At 40.5% G+C, this 23,733-nt stretch overlaps 1 protein-coding gene across 1 annotated transcript; it reads right to left on the minus strand.

The window, feature by feature from the left end:
• Positions 1–8,471: 8,471 nt before the first annotated feature.
• Positions 8,472–11,498, minus strand: LOC110955973 (P2Y purinoceptor 1). The gene is given in 3 exon segments (XM_022201187.2): positions 8,472–10,330; positions 10,333–10,851; positions 11,093–11,498. Coding segments are annotated over 2 exon segments (1,059 nt in total). The 5' UTR covers positions 10,823–10,851; positions 11,093–11,498; the 3' UTR covers positions 8,472–9,761.
• Between the last annotated feature and the right edge of the window lie 12,235 nt (positions 11,499–23,733).

A 23,733-nucleotide genomic window follows, 5' to 3' on the forward strand; every position in this document is an offset into this window, starting at 1 on the left:
GAGAGTTTAGAGGCGGATAGGAGAGTTCACAGGTGAAATTGGCAATGCAAATGCAGCTGTTGCACATAATAAAACCGATATAGAATTGCCACTTTGTGCATTTCTTTGATTAACTATTGCAGATGGGTGTGTGTGTCAGTGCAGCATTTTTAGAGGGCGAATCGTTTTGTCAGCTATTTTCTTGCATTCCGCAGCTGATTGTCTCTTCTGCTAATGGATCATGGAGGAGCATGTGCACATGCATTTGTGTGTGGCCTTGTTAATAATCATGAATACATTTCAGTGTAGTAGAACTGCATGTTTCACATTGGGAAAAGAAGAAAGAAAACCCAAAGAGACTCCATGTTGCTTTATTTTGTATCACACGCTGTTTAGTTGCTAATGTTATTTCTGCACCAGGAAGCTTATCTCGCTTTGGATTTAATGGGATCGACAAGACCTTCCCTTGGTACATTTCACACTATATAAACACACCTAAGCCGTTGTAGGAGTAATAGAAGGAGAACACTTGAGAGTCACCTGCTAAGCATGCAATGTGTATTTCTGTCTAATGATCTAGCAAAACACAAGATTCCTACGGGAGGCCAGAATCCTGATAACGCAAACGTTATCTGCTGTGGATCATTAGCATACACACATGCCAGAATAGGAAGCGCAACACATGAGGTGACCGGGTACAAGAATACACAAGAACGCGAAGCGTGCGCATGCATGTGGATCCACAGCAAACATACAGGACATGCAGTACAGAGAAGAAAGGGAGGGACGAATTAATGGAAGGACAAAATTTAAAAAGGAAGTGATTAACTTTGAAGTAGTTGAATCAGAAATACAAAGGCGAAGTTAAATGCCAATTAGTGCCATGTGTCAGCTTCAGAGGAGATCTGCTATCACTGCTTTTTTTATAAGAATTTTCAAAGCTGCCCTTTTTAATTAGATTTCAAGGCACTTTTTTTTAGCCCTTCGCATTATGATGAAGCTTTATCGGTTTTGTTAAGTTTAAAATAAGTGCATTAGTGACTTTTCACCAGCAGTTGTCTCCTCCAGGATGCAACAATGCATTAAGCCCCAGATAGCAAACTATGGGTGAATCAATGTTGAATCTATGTTGAGACCTAAAGTCGAAATTATACAGAAAGCGCAAGGTTGATAAAATGTTGAGTCAACGTTTGCTTTTCAACCATAAATCACACTTTACCCAGATAGCAAAAGATGTTAAATCAATGTTGAATTAGGGTTAAGAAGGTTGAATTTTGGTTACGGTTGAAGACTGATGGTTGGATCAACGTTGCTTCAACAACATTTTGTCAACATTGAAGTTTGTGTTTAAAAGATACCATTGAATCTACATTGTATTTTGGTTTAATTAAAATGTTTGACAGGTCAATGTTTAATTAATGTTTAATCTATGTTTGCAAACATGTAATCTATGTAAGCAAACGTTGACTCAACATTTTATCAACCTTGCGCTTTCTGTATAATTTCGACGTTAGGTCTCAACATAGATTCAACATTGATTCACCCATAGTTTGCTATCTGGGGCTTCACTCCAGATGCAAAAATATTCTCCTGTGTAGAAAGCAATGCATGATTTTTTTGGTTTATTTATCTAGCTTTTAATGAAGGGAAATGTTCAAAGCAACCTACCATGATCTGCAAACACCAGGAAATTTATCTTTATTGCTCAGTGTCATCAAAAGTGCAGCAGACTGCAGCTGTGGATTCTGCCGTTCTGCTTGACACGTAGCCGTAATAACCAGTAATGACACGGAATTTAAACCACATCCTGCACAAATATGTGTGCACAATGTTATTTAAGAAAGCTCATTTGCATTGCATTCCTCATACAGGAATAAATGGGAATGTTGCTTGGTGTGTTTGCCTGTTATCCAAATTGAGACATTTGCAAAAGATTTGGAGATAGAGTATTTGAAAATGTTTAGACTGGCTTGCGGCTACATAATAAACAGAGCTATGTTGTGTTTTATGGGCTTTTATGTGAAGATGGATTCTGATGTCATTTTGTTCCTTTTTTTACTCTTCAGTCAGGGAGCAAATATGCAGTTTAAATTATAAACCGTGCTTAAAATGTGCTGAGTTATTTATGTGTGCATTCAGTTTACTGTGGGCTGCTGTCGTAATAAATCTGAAATTTAAGTTACCAACATTAAAATGTGTTTTGAATGTATTTTTACAAAGCGTTATTTGATGCTTTGATGCAAAACATTTCAATATGAATACTTTGCGGGAGAATATAAAGCACAGGTCATGTATAGATTCACATACAGAAAAACAACAGAGGTCTGAAATACACCTGATCTTTCTTGGTGACGAGTGAGAAGTGCCTGAGGAAATCTGGAGCTGTAGCATCATTATTTTGGAAATTCCTGGAGAATTCCTGGCCCTATTTTCTCGATCAGTCTCTTGTGACATTTAAGTGGCTGTTATACAAACGTACTGCTTTTTGCCAAACTTAAAAAACTTCTTGTTTTTTTCCACATGACTGCTTTGGTATTTCTTTCCCCCCTCTAAGCTCTACTAACTAGTTTGAAATAGTTGGAGTTGAGCTGAAACACAAACAGGTTTCAGTAATTTGCACCAGACTGTGGCAGCTGTTGTTTGGTCACCGTGAGTAATATCAGATCAAGCCACTACACGGACCTGTTTATTGTTTATTTAATCATCAGCATTCAACTTACAGAAAACACATAAAATCTGAGGCCAAGTTTTTAAGAGGCTTTAACGTCTTTGGCTAATGCTGTCTAATAATAACTCTTTCTGGAGCTCACGGGAGTCATTACAATACCGTGACTGCTGAATAAACTCAAGCAGTTCCATGAACACAATTCAAGTGAGTGCTAAACAAACTGAATCTTCATGACAGATTGGGGAAAAAAAGGTCCGTGAAGTCTTCTTAATCCTTCACAGAAACAGAAGCTCTTGTCTCCGCCACCACACATGCAGCTCAGGATCCGCATGACAGGAAACCAAAAGCAGTGAGGAGGAGTGGACCTGTGAAGGCGAAAGACGACCCTTCTCTGTACTTGCTGGTGGCATATAAGGTTATGTTTGTTCTATATCTCCATTATTCACCTGCTGTATATATAGTTATGCCTACACAGGGTCTGCTGCGAAAGCCCTTTCCTTTCCTACATGCAAGCTCATTCCCGTTCTCGGTAACGCACACGCTGACACAAAGTGAATGTGGAGAAGTGGATGTAATCTGCCGGTACATAAACTTTGGTCTTGAGGGATTTATCATCTCCCCTGCAGCAGGGCAGCGAGCAGACTGACAGGTTGCCAGCTAATAAAAGCATTGGACTCTGGGTGGAATACATAGCTCATCACCCTTTACAGTAGTTTCACAACTTACAGAAAAGCTGCAGGCAGAGAGAAGCTGGTTTCATACTTTCTGAGAGATGTCTTCTTTTAGTTTGATCATCTTTGCAGTGTGGCCACCCCCAGTCAGGCCCTTGGTCGTAATTTTATTCTAAATTAATTTTAGGTGAATCTTGCTTTATGATTTCTTGAAACGCTTTCAACCATTTTCTATTTGGCATCACGGACAGCCCTCAGATTTTTATATTTAACTGCAATATCGGTGTCGCCATAAATACTGTCTACCTTTTAATAAAAGAGTACGAGACAAGGCAATAGCTAGACGAAATGAACTGAAGGCCAAAGCTGCAGAATGTGCATAAACCTATGCAAGTGATTGATCCAACCTTTTAAGTCTTTTATCTTTCACTCATCTTTTATTAATGTCCATATATTCTGTATATATACTGCACAGTACTTATGCTACCACTAGTCAAGCCATTCAGTGTTCATGTCTCCTTCTATTTTTATGTCATTTGTACTATTTTTGTGTTTATTTTTTCACTTTCTTCTGAAGTTTTTAGATGCCTACAGCACATTTGGTATCTCCTCAGTTCTCAGCTTCTTGTTCTCACTCCTTCCTTATCTTATCGCCTCCCTATTTTCCCAAGCAGCAGGAGCCCTTTTATTTAACCTCAGTCCATTTCAGAAGTGTGCCTCCTATCTCATAACTCTTATCAGACAGTCCAGCTCGTCTCTGCTCCGTCTGACAGCACTCTCATCACCGAGCTCTGCCAGGCAGGTTCCAAAACTGCATCTTGCGATATCCGTTCAAAGGGAGTCAGTTTTCCTTCTAGTGTAATGTATATGCAGTAAAAAAGTGCCTTGAAGCCCCAGCCAAGCCGAAGCAGTTTTAGACTTTAAGACATCTTCCTTTCAGTCAAGCTTAAATTGCTTGACTGGATCATTTTGATCCCAATGCACGAAAGACTCAGGTTTGTGGGTGTCAACCAGAAAGCCGATCGTTCAGGCTGATCGATGGTGATGCCAAGAAGCGACAGAAAATCAACAAGAAGCCAGACAAGAATGGCGGCAGAGATATTGATCATGAAAACCTTATGACAGCCAAAATATGACAGTCTCCGTCTGTGTCACACACCCTCTCACACTTGTTCTTCCATTCCCATTCAATCCTTGCAGATCTCATATGGAACACCAGTCTACTATTATTGTGACTGGCAGCAGTCCAAGTCATGAGCAGAGCTTTACAGTAAACTATGGAGTTCGGACTTATGACAGTTCCCATTCGGCGCTGTGTCTACTCCATCTGCAGTGCAGCAGAACAGGGAGAGCTTTTTCCTACTTGTCCATACACGTGTTAGACGAAGGATCCAAACATGTACGTCTGACAGCATGATGAAGTCACTTCATGGGATAAAAGTAGGGCAACACCAGAGGCAACGGGCAGCTTATTGCTTGAAAAAAACTCATCAGTTTCATTTCAAATAACTTGTAATGCTGAAAGCAAACACCCCACAGGGGTCAATACTTCGGATAACCTGTCATTCATTCTGTAGGGCGGCATCTGTTGAGGACAGCGACTCTATTGATGTAGACGGATGAGAGTAACGATGCAGATGGTTGCTATGGATCAAGATGGATGGTTACTATTACGGGAACCAATTCATTTTTTTGAATGAAAACCTTCTCAAGAACCACTTCTGCTGACTTGCTTAATACGTAGTATGTTTTTTTGGGGGGGGGGGGGGGGGGGGGGGGGGGGGGTTTGTCGCAAAATTGTCATTTCATTACTGTTTTGTGTTTCATTTTTAAGATTTCCCCTGTTTGATATCTTGTTGCCAAACAAAGGAATGAAGCTATCTAAATTTGGCGCTACATAAAAGACATTTACTAAATGTATATGTAGTGAACAATGAAGAAAGTAGTATCTGGATCTTTTGGCAAAAGTAGCAATGTCTTACTGTAAAAATACTTGCATTTAAAATTTGGTTGCAAAGGTGCTATGCTACACTATGCCATACTGTTCTATACTATAAACTATAAAGTACATCAATATTATCAGCTAAGTATATTTAAAGTATAGAATTAGAAATTACTCCTATGCAGGACAAGTTTTTTTTCCCATTCAGTGGTGTATATTACATATCGTACTACGGGACTGTCATTACTGATGCATTCATATTTCAGCAGTTTACTGATTCTGCTGCGTATGATGGAGCTAAATTTATTATTTTCTGCTGGGTGGTTTCATTTGTTGCGAAAGAATGCATTTCCTATTATATGATCAATAAGTAAGTAACTGTAGCATGCACATAAATGTAGTGGACCATAAATATGAGGCAGCATATGAGTGAATTTCACAGAAAAATACAAGTTCAGAATTGTACTTGGGTTTGTTACCTGAGTAAATGGAGTTGGTTAAGGTGTCAAATGCACATCATTTTAGGAATGTGACTCATCTTGTTCCTTCAGCTGATGGTTGTCTGGTGACAAAAAGGGAGAAAATAGTATGAGACTATATGTAATGTAGGGTATTTAACCCTACGATAGATGATATGGGTTGAGTTTTCTGAACATGGCATCCATACAGACATGCTAAATCAAGTTAACCCATAAGAACCCAGACCCGTTTTTCCTTAAAGGACTTAATGAGTTAAGGTCAGACATGAAACTTTACAGGAAGACACTGTGGCACTCAAATTGTTTGTGACACTGGTGTCACCGTGGGTTCTTATGGGTTAAGATTACTTTGAAATTCCTGCTGACGGATACACTACATGAGAAACAAGAAAACACATTTGCCTCTGGGCTTGGGAACACAAGAAAGGCAGGTTTGAGTTTAAACTCATTCCTTGATTATTGCTTATCAGCTTGTGTGGTTTCTTCTTTTTCTTTCAGGCTCAGAAGCAGTAATGTGACAGCTTAGCCTCTGTTCGCTCTTTCATCAAACCCGCATTATTGTGTAATTGCTGTGATTAACTTTTACTCTTGCATGTGCAGCTTTACTGACTGGAGCAACATTTTATTGCACAGCGACTGTTGGTGGGCAAGTTGATTAATTGCCCTGCAGAGTCTTATCTGTGATGTGTGACTCCATGAATACACACATACACGGGCAGACTTGGTTGCATCTGGGCATGCAGCAACAGCCTCAGTCCTTTCACGAGTATTTTGTCTGTCAGTGAGGTGTGAACTTTCCTTACCTGACCTGCAGTGTTTGGTCCTGGTTTCGGAGTGTGGGCCCTCCTTTCACAAGCAGGCTGCCGGCGTAGGCTGTAGGTGTGGTTAATAGGAAAATATTCGGTGTTTTGTTGTTTGAAAAAAGCTCACGATAGTGTCCCAAATATGCCAGCGCAGTCTGACATTACCATATAAGAGCAATAGCTGTTGCAGTTTGGCGGTAGATTGAAGTGTGATCGAAGCAAGTAAACACATGCTAATATCAAATCACAACAGTGCTACGAGTGTTGTAACCAAGAGCCACTGAGCAAAATATTTTTACAACATGTTTACTTAGCTGCTGCACTTGGAGAACACACAACTGGTTGTGTGACTTTGCTTGAAAAACTGCATCACGTTGTGTACAAACAGATGCCATCACCCCTCTGACTCGCTCTTGAAGATTTCCAAATAGTAGTAGGAAGTTTACTATTTTTCCAGAAGTGCAATTTATTATGTCACTATTACACAGTAAGGATTTCAAGTTATCGCATGATTCACTGAGACATAATGTGGGAAGTTTTCCTCATGTGGTTAGCTGCACTGCACATCGTGTCGATGGATCCGTTCGAATTTGGTAGTCAACCACATTGTCTGGTCTGGTGATTATTTGAATCATGAGTTAATCGCCAAGGACCACACGCTGATATTTTGATTACATTTGGTTTTTGTGTGGTTAGTGGCAGCTTTTAGCTCGAGCATACGGTGCCCCAGTCATGGATATGGATGCTGGGAGAAGCTTCCGCTGTAAATCTCCGAGCACAAAGCTCAGTGTTTTAGTTTAGCTTTCCGTGACTGTGACCACCCCACAGGCCCCTGTCTGCTAACAGTGTCCCGAGGAAAAAACATCCCATAGAAACTTTGTTCTCCACAACTGCCGCTACACTTCACTCTCTGGTCCTCTGTTTTGCTAAACAGTCTTTCCCCCCAGCAATTAATCAAACAGCATTACCAGATGATGTGGTGAAATGCAGTGAAGAAAAGTTGTTTTTTAATCTCATTCCACTTTCAGAATTAAGAGTGGAGGATGTAAGAGAAAAGAGGGTGAAAGGTGGTAGAAAAGGGAGGGAGGAGAAACTGGCAGGCATCCAAAGTTTCTGCAAGTCAAGATGAGGCTCCAAAGAACTGATGTTGGCTTGAGATTTGGCGCGGGCTGATTCCAACCTTCCTTTCATCTAATCACATGCACACAGAGCACATGCTGAACACTCCACAAATAAACAGATATACATTTATGCTAATGCGCCCCTGGTCCATGTGCATGTCACAGTGGCTGCTTTTTGAAAATGAAACAACCAACAAACAGAAATAACGGCTAAAGCAGCCACCTACTGGAATAAGGTCTCCATTGCCTTCAGGCTCTGTAACACAGAGACACACAAATACACACAAATACACACACACACACACACACACACACACACATTTGTCATGGCCAGATATGCAGCTTGCACCTCAAAGCCAGGAAATCAAAAGCCATTTGTATTCATAGGCCCTGTTTGGAGGAAGAGGGTTGGTCGGTTTCCTGTGCCCACAACAGCATGCAGCCGCTGGGTCCTGGCGACGGCTTCACACCCCTGTCTGCATCAATAACGCCACGCCATTGTGACGGACACAAAGGCAGTCTTAGGATAAGCCAGGAGAAAAAGGTGCCACTCTTTATTCCTCCCTCGTCCCTTCACTTCCTCCTGGCTGCGTTGAAAGAGAAAGTCAACAGCAGCGTGGAGGCAAAGGAGGAGGCGCGAGGAGGACAGAACTCTGCACGAACGTCTCCAAAACCAACAGTGTTTGTTCACTCATTACAGTGTACACATTCAATTCCAAACACCTGCAGCTGGTACGAACAAAGGTGATACAAAATGCTATAAATAAGAGACTTGAGATCTTAAAAGAATTATGTAACACCATCTGGAGTGTTTTAAATATAAAAATTTATTGACAAAGATACATGTGGCCCCAAATATCCTGTACAACTGATTTACTTCCTTTCTTGACAAGTACAGCCGACCACATTACAGATTTACAAAGGCATTAGTACAGACATCAAACATCTACTTAGAGCAGGATAAAATATATATATATATCGAGAGCTCCACGATCGTTTCTCCAGAATGTTTACAACAGATACAAAACAGAAAGGATTCTCTGCCAAAAACACAGACACAGTGCACAATTTAATTTGAGGTATCTCATATGAACAAATCTTCAGTATGGTGATGGGGTCACAAAGCAGGTGACCGAGTGTGTGAGTGTGTCTAATGTTGTCTATGTTGCAGTAAAGTAGTTAGAACCTGCCGTGGTGAGTCAATCTTTCACTAATACTGGATTTGACTCTGGACTCATGCACTGAAGGTCTGGATTAGTGATACTGAAAGTTAATAACACAAACTAGTCTGGAACGTCACAATATCCTGTACAGCACACCTCGAAAAAGAAGTTAATTCTAGCATCATATGCACAAAAAATACTGTAAAGATCATCTTCTCGGGAACAGGTTAAGGAGAGAAAGATTGTGGTAACAGAGCCGCTGCAGACTTTCAACTCGGAGCTGTCAAAATGAAAAAACAAACAAACTAGTCAACCACACATTCCTCACCCAGTCAGTAATAGATAGAGGAAGAAATAGGGAGTGATAGGTAGCCCTCTGAGCAGAGAGACCCCGGTCATAGTGCATTATTTTGTCTGCACGGCACATCCACGCAGCAATCTCAGGTTCAGTGCATTTTCTTTTCTCCTCTAAAAGCCATCAGGTACACTTCCTTAGGCACAAGCTCTCACCTGCCTAATAGTTATTGATTAGACATCAGCTCGCAGCCAGAGAAGGTGCTATCCATTCTTGGTCCTCGTTCTGCTGAACAAATTGATGAACAGGACGTTATTGCCTGTAGGACGACCTGTTTTCCCTCAGCCCGTTCATCATAATGTCCATTTTTTTTGTCCCAAGTGTAAGCAACACAGACTAAGAAAGAATGGTGACAAGAGTGATGGCTCTGACATTTAGAGTACAATACAGGACGATACAGTACAACAGCTTATCAACATCGGCAGGCTGCAAGCAAGCGATGGTTATCACCGAGTTAAATGGAGTATTTATCCTACAGTTCTAGTTCCAATCAGTTTCTACATACAGTCTTCAGTTCACACAGTGCATTGACTCATTCTCAGTTCATCACGGTTTCGATAGCTGATAGAATTCTACCCTGTCACAGCCTCCGGTCGCCGTTCTCCACGTACTCCGCCAGGCTGTTCAGCGCTGTCTCCTCGCTCTTGGACTGAAGGACATTGTCCCCCTTCTTGGAGGGCTTTTTAGTGGCCCGTGACAGCTTCCTCCTGAAGGTATCCCCAGCCAAGAAGTAAAGAATAGGATCCACGCAGCTATTGAGGCTGGCCAAGCCCCGCGTCACCTGGTAGGTGGCGTAGACACGGTTGTTAAACTCGCACATGTCAGGGCTCTGGAAGTACAGCCTGGCCCTCATGTTGAGGTTCTTCATCACATGGAAAGGCAGGTAGGAGACGGCAAAGACTGCGAGCACTATGATCACCAAGTGGATGGATTTCTGCCGTAGGGGTGCGTTGTTCATGTCATTGTAGATTAATGCTTTCACGATCATGCCGTAGCAACAGAATATGATAATAAAGGGAATACAGAACCCAAACACAGTTAAAGTCATGCTGTAGATGAAATAACCTGGTAGCTCATCCTCAGTGGTGGTGTCATAACAAGTAGTGGCATTACGCTTCAAGCCAGTCCTGGAATAATACAGGATGGGGAGATACCTATTACGACCACCACCCATACCAATGCACTGGTAATAACCGCATTTTTCTTCTTCAGCCGCCCCAGAGACTTGAGCGGGTGTACCACACCGGTGTACCTGTGAACACTGATGCAGGTCAGAAACAGAATACTCCCATAGAGGTTCACATGGAATATAAAGCGCTGCAGCCGGCACAGAACATCCCCGAATATCCAGTCTGTTTTGTTGAAATAGTAGAAGATGAGGAAGGGCAGGGAGAGGACGTAGCAGAAGTCAGCTAGAGCCAGGTTGAACATGTAGACGGAGATGCTGCTCCAGGGTCTCATGTGGCACACGAACATCCAAATGGCCAAGCTGTTGCCCACCAGTCCGGTCATGAAAACCATGATGTAAACGGTGGGCAGGTAGTAGAACTGGAAACCGGTTTTGGTGAGGGAACATCCTCTTGTGTGGTTGTGGAGATCTGTTACATTCAGCAGAGAGGTCAAGTTCAAGTCTGTGGTCATGGTGTCAGGGGCAGAGGCAGGTCCTTTTACTGCAGGAGAGATGGAAATATTAGGTGTGTATATTTAGTATCTATGGCACAAAATAATGGATTAAGCATGCTCTCTTTGCACGCTAGAGTTGATTAGTTTCAGTTTAAATGGTTTGATAACCAGTCACGGGCAGATTTGACATTCAAGGTCTAAATCAATTTTGCAGAATGCCTACGTGCAGTCCAACCAACATTTGTGTGCACTCACAGAGAGAGGACGAATAATAAACACATTACTCACCGTTGCGATAAACTTGGAACCCACATTCCTATAGCCTTCACAGTTGCAAAGATTTCAGTCAACACGCGGACGGGGCGTTACAGGCTGTAAGGTGTCTTCAGTCAGTCTCCGGAACAGTGTTGGAAATTGTTGAAAAAGTTGCGATATCCTTCGGTTTTGCGCGGACACCTCAAGGGGGGACAAAGTCCGTCGTCGGTCCGTCATGTGAAGCGACGATTTCCCCACAACAGCGGCGGTGGGACGCAACAGAGAGACAGCTGCAGGCTCTGGCACGAAGAGCAGGAATTGCAAACAGGCTCCGTAAAGCGAGAGGAGGCGCGCTGCACTATGGAGAGGGGAGGTGCGCACACACACCAAACGACTGAGCAGCTTCCCGTCTCCAAAGGCGCACTTTCTGTTCCTCCTTCCTCCTGCACGGACCCGATCTGACTTGAATGCACGGGCAGTTTATTGATATTAAAACATGGATAATCACCTTTTGTCCAATCAGTCTGAGGCACTTTGTCTTCTTGCTGGGAATATTAATAGTAAAGATGATTACATGCATGGAAAATGTTAAGATTTACGCAGATCTCTGGAGGGAAATAGTCATGTTCAGCCTTTGACGCACATATATGCCATGTTGTTTAAGTGTGATAACACATAACATCAAGAATAATTGATTCAATAGGTTATTTTCTGGGTGTCATTGCAGAGTAGGAGCAAAAGAAAATCGGCCATTCAAATGGAAAGTGGGCACAGCTATAATGGACTATACACTGATATGTCATATTTACAGGTTTGACATTGCAGCTCACATTTTGCATGTAATATTTCCCCACATTACTCTCAATCAGGAGGAGTTAGGAGCCAATACAATAGCTGAGGGTTAGACTGGGCAGAGGCATAAAACAAATCCCCTGCTTTGTACATCAAGATGGTCATTTTGTGGCTCCCAAAGAGCTGGGACGGACAGCTGGATGTGTGTGCCACGGCCAAGGACGAAACAGACTCTGGCAGAGGCAGCAGCAGAGAGGATGGTGGGGAATTGTGAAAGGATCAGGCCGCTGTGGAGTGAGGGAGCCAAAGGTTAAGTTAGTTATACAGTGATGCCAAACATTTTTTAATATAAAATGTAGTGAGCCAACACTTGCAATAATCTAATGGATGTTACTAAGACGGAGAATAAATGTCCACCATTAACTGGGAAGATGTGCATTATGATCCATCAGTGGATATTGGGTGATGTATACTTTGTTTTTTTCAGGTAGCCACAATATTCCTTTATTTACCATTAGAATTTGAAGAAAAAAGAAGTAAACATAGCAGAAAATAACAGAATGCAACTTAAAGTACTCAAGATTTAGATTTGTTGTTTAAACGTATGTGAATCCTGCAGATCTCATCATTATTTTAATGAAAAATGTTAAAATAATCTATTAATTGTGCATCAAAATTCAAATTTGTAACCATCAAGATTATAAGCACTATAAAAAAACATGCATTTTCATTAGTTAACCAAAATCTGAGTTTACACTTGCGAAAATATGCTCAGTCAAGCAATAGCACCTCATTTAACAACAATTATTTTAAACCAATGTATTCTAAAGGGAATAATTGCTCTTTCATATCTGCTTTGGGGACTGTGGCTCACTCCTCCTTGCAGAGGAAGGTTGGGTGAGCATCAGGGAGTCGCAGCATTTCGATAAGATTCAGGTCCAGACTTTGACTCAGTCAAAGTGCTACTTCTTTTTTCCCCCAGTCAATCCTTGATTCTTTTGCCAAAATGCTTTGTTCCATTATCTTGTTTCATGACCCATTTTAACCCTGTTTTAACCCCACAACTAATGGCATAATGTCCCATTCAGGATTCATGGCTCACTTGATGGTGTGGAGCCGTCCAGGTCCTGAGGGAGAAAAATAGGCCCAGATCTTCACATTTTCATTGCTCTGCTTCACTGACTACGTTTATATGCAGTCAAAAACCCTTTCATAACCGGAATATTAGCAATAACCCGGTTGCGTACGGCCATGTAAACACCCGCAAAAACCCGAATATGCTCATATTCGGGTTTTTAAAAATCCGAATAAGACCCCTGGGTTACTCCTTTTCTAACCCGAATATCCTGTAATATAAACACACATCGGAATATCCCCATAGAAAGAAACATTAATTTGCATTCTGCGCATGTTTCATCCGAAAGGAATCTTGGTCTTTTGAGTACGGCAACTACTTGTATGCCGCGTCTGGCGCGCGACCCACCGGAAATACACAAGGAGAGGTAAACAGACATGGCGAAACCCACACGCGGCAGCACAGCGCCACACTTTTGGAGCGAGGAGGAAATGGACTACTTTATTAGCATTGTGAAAGACATGAATACAATACAGTTCATTATCCATCACGTTGCCGATGCTGCTGCTGTTGTTGTTTTTGTCTTTGGGTACAGGAAGAAGAAGCGGAAATGACCGCAATTTGCGTCATGACTTTGTCTGTGCGTCCCGGTTTGGATGGGAATATCCCAATTGATTACGCTGATCATGTAAACAGGAGTAACTCTGTCTGTTTAGGCATGTTAACGAGTTATTCCAAATGTTTCAGAAACCGGAATATTGACCTTAACCCGAATATTAATGGCATATAAATGTAGTCAGTGTTACTTTGATGGAATGCAATGTTGACTAAAAAGTAAAATTTTGGACTCATGTATTCAAAGAATGCACCTCCAGAAAAGTTATAGTTTGCTCGGTTCTTTTTCAAGGACAAAACCTTCTTCCCAGTAACCCACTGATGAATGTCATGTCTATTCACTTCTTCTCTGATTGTTAAAGCATGCACATATATCCCAGATGCAGAAAGAGAGGTCTGCAAACCTTTAGATGTTACGTTTGGGTTGGTTCTTACCTGGCTTGTTGTGTTTCTCAGATATTTTATAAGTACGTCCACTTTAAGGCCAAGCTGCTTTCATGTTGAATTCTCTGTATTTACCTTATTTACACACGTGGACAAAATTGTTGGTACCCCTCAGTTAAAGAAGGAAAAACCCACAATTCTCACTGAAATCACTTGAAACTCACAAAAGTAACAATAAATAAAAATTTATTGAAAATTAAATAATCAAAAACAGCCATTACTTTTGAATTGTTGATTAACATAATTATTTAAAAAAACAAACTAATGAAACAGGCCTGGACAAAAATGATGGTACCTCTATAAAAGATTGAAAACTATTTGACCAGAGTGACATGATTAACTCAGGTGTGTCATTTAATTGACATCACAGGTGTTTCCAAACTCATAATCAGTCAGTCTGCCTATTTAAAGGGAGACAAATAGTCACCCTGCTGTTTGGTGAAAAGGTGTGTACCACACTGAACATGGACAACAGAAAGCGAAGGAGAGAATTGTCCCAGGACATCCGAAAAAAAATTATAGACAAACATCTTAAAGGTAAAGGCTATAAGACCATCTCTAAACAGCTTGAAGTTCCTGTGACAACAGTGGCTCATATTATTCAGAAGTTCAAGACCCACGGGACAGTAGCCAACCTCCCTGGATGTGGCCGCAAGAGGAAAATTGATGACAAATTGAAGAGACGGATCGTTGGAATTGTATCCAAAGAGCCCAGAGCAACCTCCAAAGAAATTAAAGGTGAACTCCAAGGCCAAGGTACATCAGTGTCAGATCGCACCATTCGTCGTTGTTTGAGCCAAAGTGGACTTCATGGGAGACGACCAAGGAGGACACCACTGCTGAAAAAAACTCATAAAAAAGCCAGACTGGAATTTGCAAAAATGCATGTTGACAAGCCACAAAGCTTCTGGGAGAATGTCCTTTGGACAGATGAGACCAAACTGGAGCTTTTTGGTAAGGCACATCAACTCTATGTTCATAGACTCAAAAACCAAGCATACGAAGAAAAGAACACTGTCCCTACGGTGAAACATGGAGGAGGCTCAGTAATGTTTTGGGGCTGCTTTGCTGCATCTGGCACAGGGTGTCTTGAAAGTGTGCAAGGTACGATGAAATCTGAAGACTATCAAGGCATTCTGGAGAGAAATGTGCTGCCTAGTGTCAGAAAGCTTGGTCTCAGTCGCAGGTCATGGGTCTTCCAACAGGACAACGATCCAAAACACACAGCCAAAAACACCCAAGAATGGCTGAGAGAAAAGCGTTGGACTATTCTAAAGTGGCCTTCTATGAGCCCAGATCTGAATCCCATTGAACATATGTGGAAGGAGCTGAAACATGCCATTTGGAGAAGACACCCATCAAACCTGAGACAACTGGAGCTGTTTGCTCATGAGCAGTGGGCCAAAATACCTGTTGACAGCTGCAGAACGCTCATTGACAAATACAGAAATGGTTTAATTGCAGTGATTGCCTCAAAAGGTTGTGCAACAAAATATTAAGTTATGGGTACCATCATTTTTGTCCAGCCCTATTTCATTAGTTTGTTTTTTTTAAATAATTATGTTAATCAACAATTCAAAAGTGATGGCTGATTTTGATTATTTAATTTTCAATAAATTTTTATTTATTGTTACTTTTGTGAGTTTCAAGTGATTTCAGTGAGAATTGTGGGTTTTTCCTTCTTTAACTGAGGGGTACCAACAATTTTGTCCACGTGTGTACCTCACCGTTGACAGATGGTACTCAAATTTTTTTGTAAGATCTTTTTGTTGCTTTTCCTAGATTTATGTGCTCTCATGACTCTTTTCCTGACATCCTCTGAGATCTCCTTTCTTTCTGGCTATGGGTATTTAATCAGTGCTGCTCAAACTCTCTACTAAAGAGCTCTTATTAGATTGGTCTGTTTGATAGATTAATTAAACACCTAATTATGCTCCATCCAATTCGGTTACCAACTCGATTTCAGCAATGCAGCTTAGAATTAATTTGCTTTTGAACCTACAACTATTCCTTTTTGAAAACCTACGTAATTCACCTTTAACAAGAGGAAGGAATTATCACATACCTATATGCTTATATATATGCATGTAAATATAAATGTACTGCTATTTCAGCAAGTCCAAAATACACAAAAAACAAGTGGTTACACTTTATGTCTCTTGTTCTATCCTTTCCTTTCCCTCGTTTTCTGAATAATTTCATCTAATTAAATGATAGAAACGAGAACTGGGACATTGCTCCAGACTTTCAATTCCTGAATAACATTAATTAGCATAGACAGTCTTTTAGCAGCAGTTTCAAGGAAATGAAACTGCTATAACTAATGCAATATTCCCAGGGTTCTCATTAGAAACTCAACAGATACGTTTAATAAGCTCAATAAGCTCAGTCACCACCAGAATACATGTTAACTTGAGGCCATGATTTCACAGCTAATCCAAGGTTTTGTGCAGTACTCTCTGTATTTTCTTAAAAGAAAAGGGAAAAAAATCACTTTTTGATGTGAAATAAATTAAGCTAATCTAGTGAAAGTTGATGCAATTGACTAAATTCCGTGGAGAACCAAATGAAGTCACAGTAGGCATCATGCCATTAGTTTTTAGTCACTATGCAGAGGCTACTTCACCACATAGTGACTTTGCAGAGTCACATATCCATAGTCAGTTAGCTGTGTAATTATATCTGTCTCATAAATTTGACACTTCATTTGCATGATTAAATACGAACTATGCAATATGACTACCATGGAAAACTATTTAATTGAAAGCATGGCCGAAGATTGCAAACTCGAGTCTTTACATTTGCATTGGAGCATTAGAGAAAGAAAAATATGTGACAGGAAATGGATGAACATTTGGGCACGTTTAGCCACAATTATGCTCCTTTCACACTCATTTCCACAACAGTTGTGAGCATTTAAACTCTTGTAAACTCTTATTTAAAGTAGCTCTGTTTTGGAAACTTGCAGCATGGCAACTCTCTGTGGGTAGATAATCAGTTCAAGAAATCTAACAGTGCACATCTGCCAAAACACAGAGCAGCAGAACGTGAAAGCGTGCAGCTGTTGGCACCGAAGGAGACATTTCAGTCAAAGTAGATTTCTGCAGATATCTCGATTGAGCAAATTCATCTCTAAAACAAACGTGATGGCCAATTTTGATATGTGGCATTTAAAGTGTTATCTGTGTATTGTGTCCTCTCTTAGACCCATGCCGAATTGTTGCGTTGTAAGACAGAAGTTAAATAAAGACGTGTAATATTTAAAGTTTCAAGGCTATGTAAGCAAAGTTGAGAAATGCTGTCTGCACTTGCCATTACAGTCCCTGCCAAGGACCCTATCCTATTTGGCTCTGACCTCCATTTTCCTCCCTGGAGGCTGACAGGGACAGAGACATATTGGGCACGGCTGGATGCTCATCGTAAGATTAATTTAAATGTATTAACCACCAGCACTGGGGGAAGTCAGTGCACTTCAACCTGCCAGAGGACCCGCTGTGTGGTGCTAAGGTTTTAACCACATTTTCAAAACGGGTTCAAAACATTTTGTTGTCATTGTATGCACTACATGTTTAAAAATTGCTATATGGAGCAATGGAGTTGATGTAAAATCAAAAAATATAAATAAATTTGTGTTTAGGTGATTATTTTTTGAATTTCAATAGCATCAACATAAGTCCTCTCAGTTTTCCTCATAACTTTAGGGACTGCTTTTGTTTATTTCTTAATGTTCCTTTAGTTTTGATTCAATGTTTGGTGACGTCTATGTATCTCTAGCATCTTCTTTAAAAAAGCAAATGTTGGTCCTAGATGACAACATGGAAAAAAAGCATCTTCACACTCAAGATGAAGCTGGAACAACCTGTAAAATAAATCAAATAAACACTTAAGGTAATAACACCTACCATAACTGACAAAATCGGTACATAAATGAGACGATGCATCTCAAGATCAACATAATTAAGCTCCAGGAAAACCTGGAAATGCTTTAGAAAATACCGGATTATCTATAAAGCAAGTGACTAATTGCTGACTAAAACACTGATCTTCCTCAGCTGATTGAGTTTGCATCATTTACACGGAATTAAAGGCTTTCCTGGGCACCTTGAGGACCGCTAATCCACGTTGGCAACAAGTTTCAAAGTTCTCAGCGTTGGAAAGGCTAGCAATCAACTCACTTCAAGGTCTCTTTATGAATTCTTTTGGAGCTTTTGATCATTCACTTTTCTTCAGCCTATGGAGTTTGTAGTTGACACATAAAAATATTAACTTAAAAGGTATGTGTGGTTTGAAGCAGAAAGAGAAGAATGCATTCAAACGCAAAACATTACGGACTTCCTGTTTCAAATGAGAAGTTCAATTCATGAGCAATAAAACATATCCTTGGCCATTTCAATCCACTCAGGGCTTTTTTCAGCTGCAGCCTTTATTGCTCTGCTAGGATCAGTGCTTGTGGTGGGCTAACGTTACAGTGGCTAATGTTGGCAAACACTAAGCACATATTACTGTCTACTGGGGGCACCTTCTTACTCTTTCCTGTACTTGTGCTGTTGTTATTTTTGCATTCACCACCATCCTGCAATTGTAGAAGTTTTTTCACACTTCCTCCAAGGAAGAACAAAAAAAAAAAAAAAAAAAAAAAACAATGGCTAAACTTTTTGTCTTTAATTAAATGATAAAACTGGCAACAGAGCAGCTTGCTGAATTTTATTTATGGATAAACGTGGCCTGACTTCCATTTTCTCCGCTCACACTGTCACAGATTTTGGTGAGTCAAGTGTTCCCAGTCACAACCAATCCACATCTGAGGGAGCAGCGTTGCCCTGCACATGCTTCCAGGTGTGAAGTTAGATAAGGACAAAGTTGAAATTACCTTCTGAAACCCCCTTGGAGAGTGTAGATTATGGATCACCGCCTTCCAGTCCATAACAGCCTCACTGTTGCTCCATTTGGTTTGCCTGGAAAAGTGTGAAGAAGCAAAAATAGTGCATCAGGAAGCATGACATTACTGCAGACACTTTAAAGCAGGTCATCACTTAAGAGATGCAGCTGAAACAGAGAGCAGAGTCTAAATTTCAACAAGTCCATTGATGGATTCAGTTCGGTTTCTAAAAGTCTCTAAACTGATCGACCATAATAACTCTTTTTATATCCCAGATGTAATCATAATGACAAGTGGCAAGCACAGCAGGGAAATTCTATTTGTCTCGGGTTCTGACCTGTATTTCTTTACTTGCCGCTCCGCTGCTTCCTCTGACAACCCAATCACCATCAGAGTCGAGGTGGCTAACAGTGTTTCCTGCTTGTGTCATTTTCATTAACTGGGGTCTCAGCAACAACATAAATTGATGGAAATCAGCCTCTAAGCTGCATTAGCCTACTTAGACCAGAATGGATCTGTCTGAATAGGGAAATCTAATTTGACAAATTAGCAGATTTGTAAGAAAATTATTTTCCACTTTGCTGTTAAGTCCTTTATATCTCTTAAGCTCCAGCGCATGCATCCAATTTAACTCTTTTGTTCTCCTTGTATGTGTCTGTACTAATTCATCTTTTTATTTCCTTTGTCTGTCTTTGTGTCCATCCTATACATTTTTTTTTCCTTTTTATTAAATTCATTGTTTTTTATTTGTCTTCATCTAATTCCAGGCTCATCACATAAGAAGGCCAACACAAACATGGTTCTGATGAGCATCTCAGCTGGTATTGATCTCTCTTATCAGCCTTCCAACAGACTGGACCAGAAAATAATGAGTTCTTCTTCTGCCCCTCTTCGTCTGTCTCTATGCATCGCTCCACCATTATGCTTCCTTTTGCAGTCCCTCTTTTATTTCTCTCTTGTGCTCCCTTTCTTATTTTGATGAACATCACATTCCTCAGCTCTTCCTTGCATGAACTGCAGTAGACAAGAGGTTTTATAAAGAGCTACACCGACATGCAAACTCTCCTGTATTTTCTCATGCTCGTCCTGTGTTTCCAGCCTAAACACCCGTTCTGAGACATTTCGGCGCATTTCCAATAATAGCACGTCTGATCGCCTGGTTGACTCTTTTCTCATGGGACTCGTGCTGTAATGATGACTGCTCGGCTCTCTTGAAAACAAACTTGGTACCGAACACACATTGTGATCACACTGCGTCAGCTGGCAAAAATGTTGTGTTGGAAGTAGTGAGCAGAAGTGCAGCTGGGTTCGTGGCGCTGACATTTATTTCATTTTATTTTTTTAAATCTTGCACATTTGGGGTCATTTATGATGTCACATATTTTAAACTTGAGTTAGTTTTACATTATGACATGTGAAAGCTGGTTGGAAATACATTGTGTAAACTTGCAGAGTGAATAAGCAGATTATACATGCCAAATTACGATTACATAATAGGATTACTAACTGCAATGATGTATTTAATCCACATGAACATAAACTCATTCTATTGTCTATTCAGTTTGTTTAGTCTATTATAGCTACCATCGTGTGTGTGAGATAGATCTGATAGCCTTGTAAGTCACAAGTTTTACAGAACTACTTTGTAGTCATGGAAAGGAAAAGATTATTCAAAGTTCCTGCTCATTAACATTGAACCAGAATAAATACAGTATGATGTGCGAAAATAGTTGCTGTTTGTAATGGAGAATTATTACCCATCTAAGCTTTAAAGAGAATTTCTGCATGTCTTGCACCACAAGAAACCTACTGTTTCATTTTCAGCCACAGCGGGTTTTTGAAAAAATGCTCCACACAGACAAAGTGACCAACTAGCTCGTGAACACAGTGGAGCATTTTAGCTGCAAAAGAGCCACATATTTCCTGACTCGGATGACACTGGGCCTTCGCCAAGTCAAGTGGCCAGAAACACGACTCCAAATGAATGCTAATGCTGCCTCTTTAAATGCTCAGTGTGAAAATAGGTAACCGATGGCTAACAAGTCTTTCATACCAACTTTAAAGGTGATAATACGTTAATGCTGTATTCACGGCGCATATTCCTGAACAGAATATTATGTGTCTTGTAAACATTTATTACAGTAACCTTGCAAGTTTTCACATCCCAGAGTCTATCCTGCTCGCCTCATATGACTGCCTCACATTCACACTGGACGGACCTTAAAAGAAAGGTCAGTTAAGTCAGGTGTACTCTTTAGATTTCAGTAAACAGTTTCAGTATGTTCCCACACACACACTCAAAGGTCAGCTGCTCCCTGGGGCTCCTCTGACTGCAACTGTGATCAACAGGCTAAACCTTATGACCAGCCTCACATGCGGCCTCCACTCCACCTTCTCGTCTCCTTTAATCTCCCTTCACTCTCCCTTCACTCTCCATTTTGCTGTCACTCCATCTGTATTTCGCACATCCACTATCTGTCTTTCTTAACCAAATGACAAGGTATCATTTACTGTTCATGTTGGCAAACTGACTGAGTTTAATATATATATATATATATATATATATATATATATATATATATATATATAGTCTAAATATAAATATAAATATATACAGTCTGATCAATTCAGCTGAATGTCACAGAGACTTTCTATCAAGTTGAGAGAAGGTCAGTGTGTCTGTTCTGCGTAAATACCACAGCAGTTTCCAGCCAGATCGTCACTCTGCCAGGCCTTTTACAGTGAAGAAACTCATAGTGGAGCTAATATTTGTGCATTTTTGTAATTCGGCTGTGATGGGAATACAATTTGAAAAATTTGAACTGAATGATGAGGAAAAAGTTTTGAGAAAAGTTGCCAGTGAGGTTGTGCTGACCAACCCAGCCTGATTTTCTTGTCTGTTTTCCATGCCTACTTAGCAGTAAACTGTAAACCCTAATTTAAAGATTGTGTTAAAAAAATACTGCCTCTAATCCCAGTTTGATGATTTGCCATCATATTTCTCATACCCAGTGGAGTTTCTTCACGGGCTCCAAAGATGACAAGCACACCTCAGTAGAAGAAGAGAGAAGAATTTCTTTGTAAATTATGATGCAATAAACCAGCTTTTGCAGGAAACACTATAATATTCAGTCAATTTACTATCTGTGAGTCTTGATTTTCCTCATTCATATAAAGATATAAAGATCCAAACAAAAATGTTTAATAATATACATACTTTATGTGGCCACATTTCCTTAACAGTTTCCTTTTAAGAAGAAAATTGCTTTAGAAATTTGTCATGTGTTTCCTGAGGAAAAAAAAATCTATGAATAAATCATTTGCAGGAAACAGATTCTGCATAAAACAAAACAAAAAAAAATGTTCTCCTTTGTGCCACTGTGAAGCAATTAATGAGTCAGCTGAGACCAACGGTCACATGACAAAAATTCAGGGACTTTTCGACTGAATTGGGCTGAACTGTTGGTTGAATAAATAGGAGACAAGTTTGGAGAAAAAAATGTGTCATGTGTTTTCTGTGTTAGAGTGTTTATGTACCTGAAAGAAAGCCTGAAGCCCCCAAAAGCATCAAGCTAGACTATTTATATAGTAAATATCCTGATAAGTTGCTCCATCAACCATCCCAATGACACATGAAAGAAATAAAGAGTAGAGGGTTTACGTAGCATCAGGCTGAATTAACTGAAAAAATAATACATTTAATAGACGACGGGGGGCGAGGATCCACCTTTTCAGTCTAATTTTCTCCATTTTCAAAAAGCACGGAGCCATTTGTAACAGTAGGTGGTGAACGTTGCTTCCAGGAGATAAGTCCTCTGGCAATTAAAGAAGTGAATGCTCTAATGGAGCGGGGCTGCTGGAGTGAATTTAATTAGGGCAAAAATGGGTTTGGGAAGATATTCTGACACATCTTTGTGGAGGCTTTAATGTGCTGGGTATTGTAACGGTTGGCCTGTGCAATAGGGCATAAAGGGTCAACATCAGGATACCTTATCACGGATGTGGCGTTTGTTAAATGGACTCTTAAAGCAGTCGACAGTATCAAACTGTGGGTGGTTTTATGAGCCAAATTGCTGTGTGATGTGTGAGGTGAAGTTCTGCCCCCCATTGATTGGTACTCTGTGCTCTTTCTGGGTTATTTTTCTATATCTTAATTTTATGTCCCTCATTTTTATTATTAGGGCAATGGGGCAATGCTATCTGATGGTTGTTGAAAGAAATGCTAGCTACCTGTAAAAGCCCAGTGGCGCCTTCAATGGAGGGGGTCTTGTTGCACCATATTATCAATCTGCTTTAGGAGAGAAAAATGCTCTGGCTTGTTTGTGTTTCTTTCAGCCAATTACAGTCAGTATAAGCGTGGCTAAGTGAAGTATGGGACAATAGTCTTCCCGCTAAATAGTGATGGCGGTGTTGTTTTGGTGGGACATTTGCACACAAGGAGGTGAACTTTGTCATTAAAAAGGATAATTCAGTGAAGACAACTAGCAGGGCTCCACAATCCAAATCATCAGCAATCCGCAGCAGGCTGCTGTTGCTTCCTGTAGTGAAGGGGATCGTAAAAACAGGAACATGTAGATAGTAGAAGTGAAAGGAGAACCAGTAGTTGACATCCAGTGAGTCAAACTAGTTTGCCTTTAGTTGGCCGCACACAGAGACCTCAAAATGTTAATAGGAGCTGAAGTTTAGTGTGTTGCTTCCAGCAGTTTGTAGGAGTCTTTCATCTGAGTTTACTAAATACCTGCAGTGTCAAACAGCAGCAGGATCCATAAGAGCATCTCCAAAGTGGGAGAACTGTGCACAATTACGCAAGTGGAACCCCAGGGTAACTTCATTTATTACTTTAGGATTATAAATTGTCAGGATCTAATG

Source organism: Acanthochromis polyacanthus, chromosome 13 (assembly GCF_021347895.1).
Source record: "Acanthochromis polyacanthus isolate Apoly-LR-REF ecotype Palm Island chromosome 13, KAUST_Apoly_ChrSc, whole genome shotgun sequence".
In the NCBI taxonomy this organism is placed as follows: domain Eukaryota; kingdom Metazoa; phylum Chordata; class Actinopteri; family Pomacentridae; genus Acanthochromis; species Acanthochromis polyacanthus.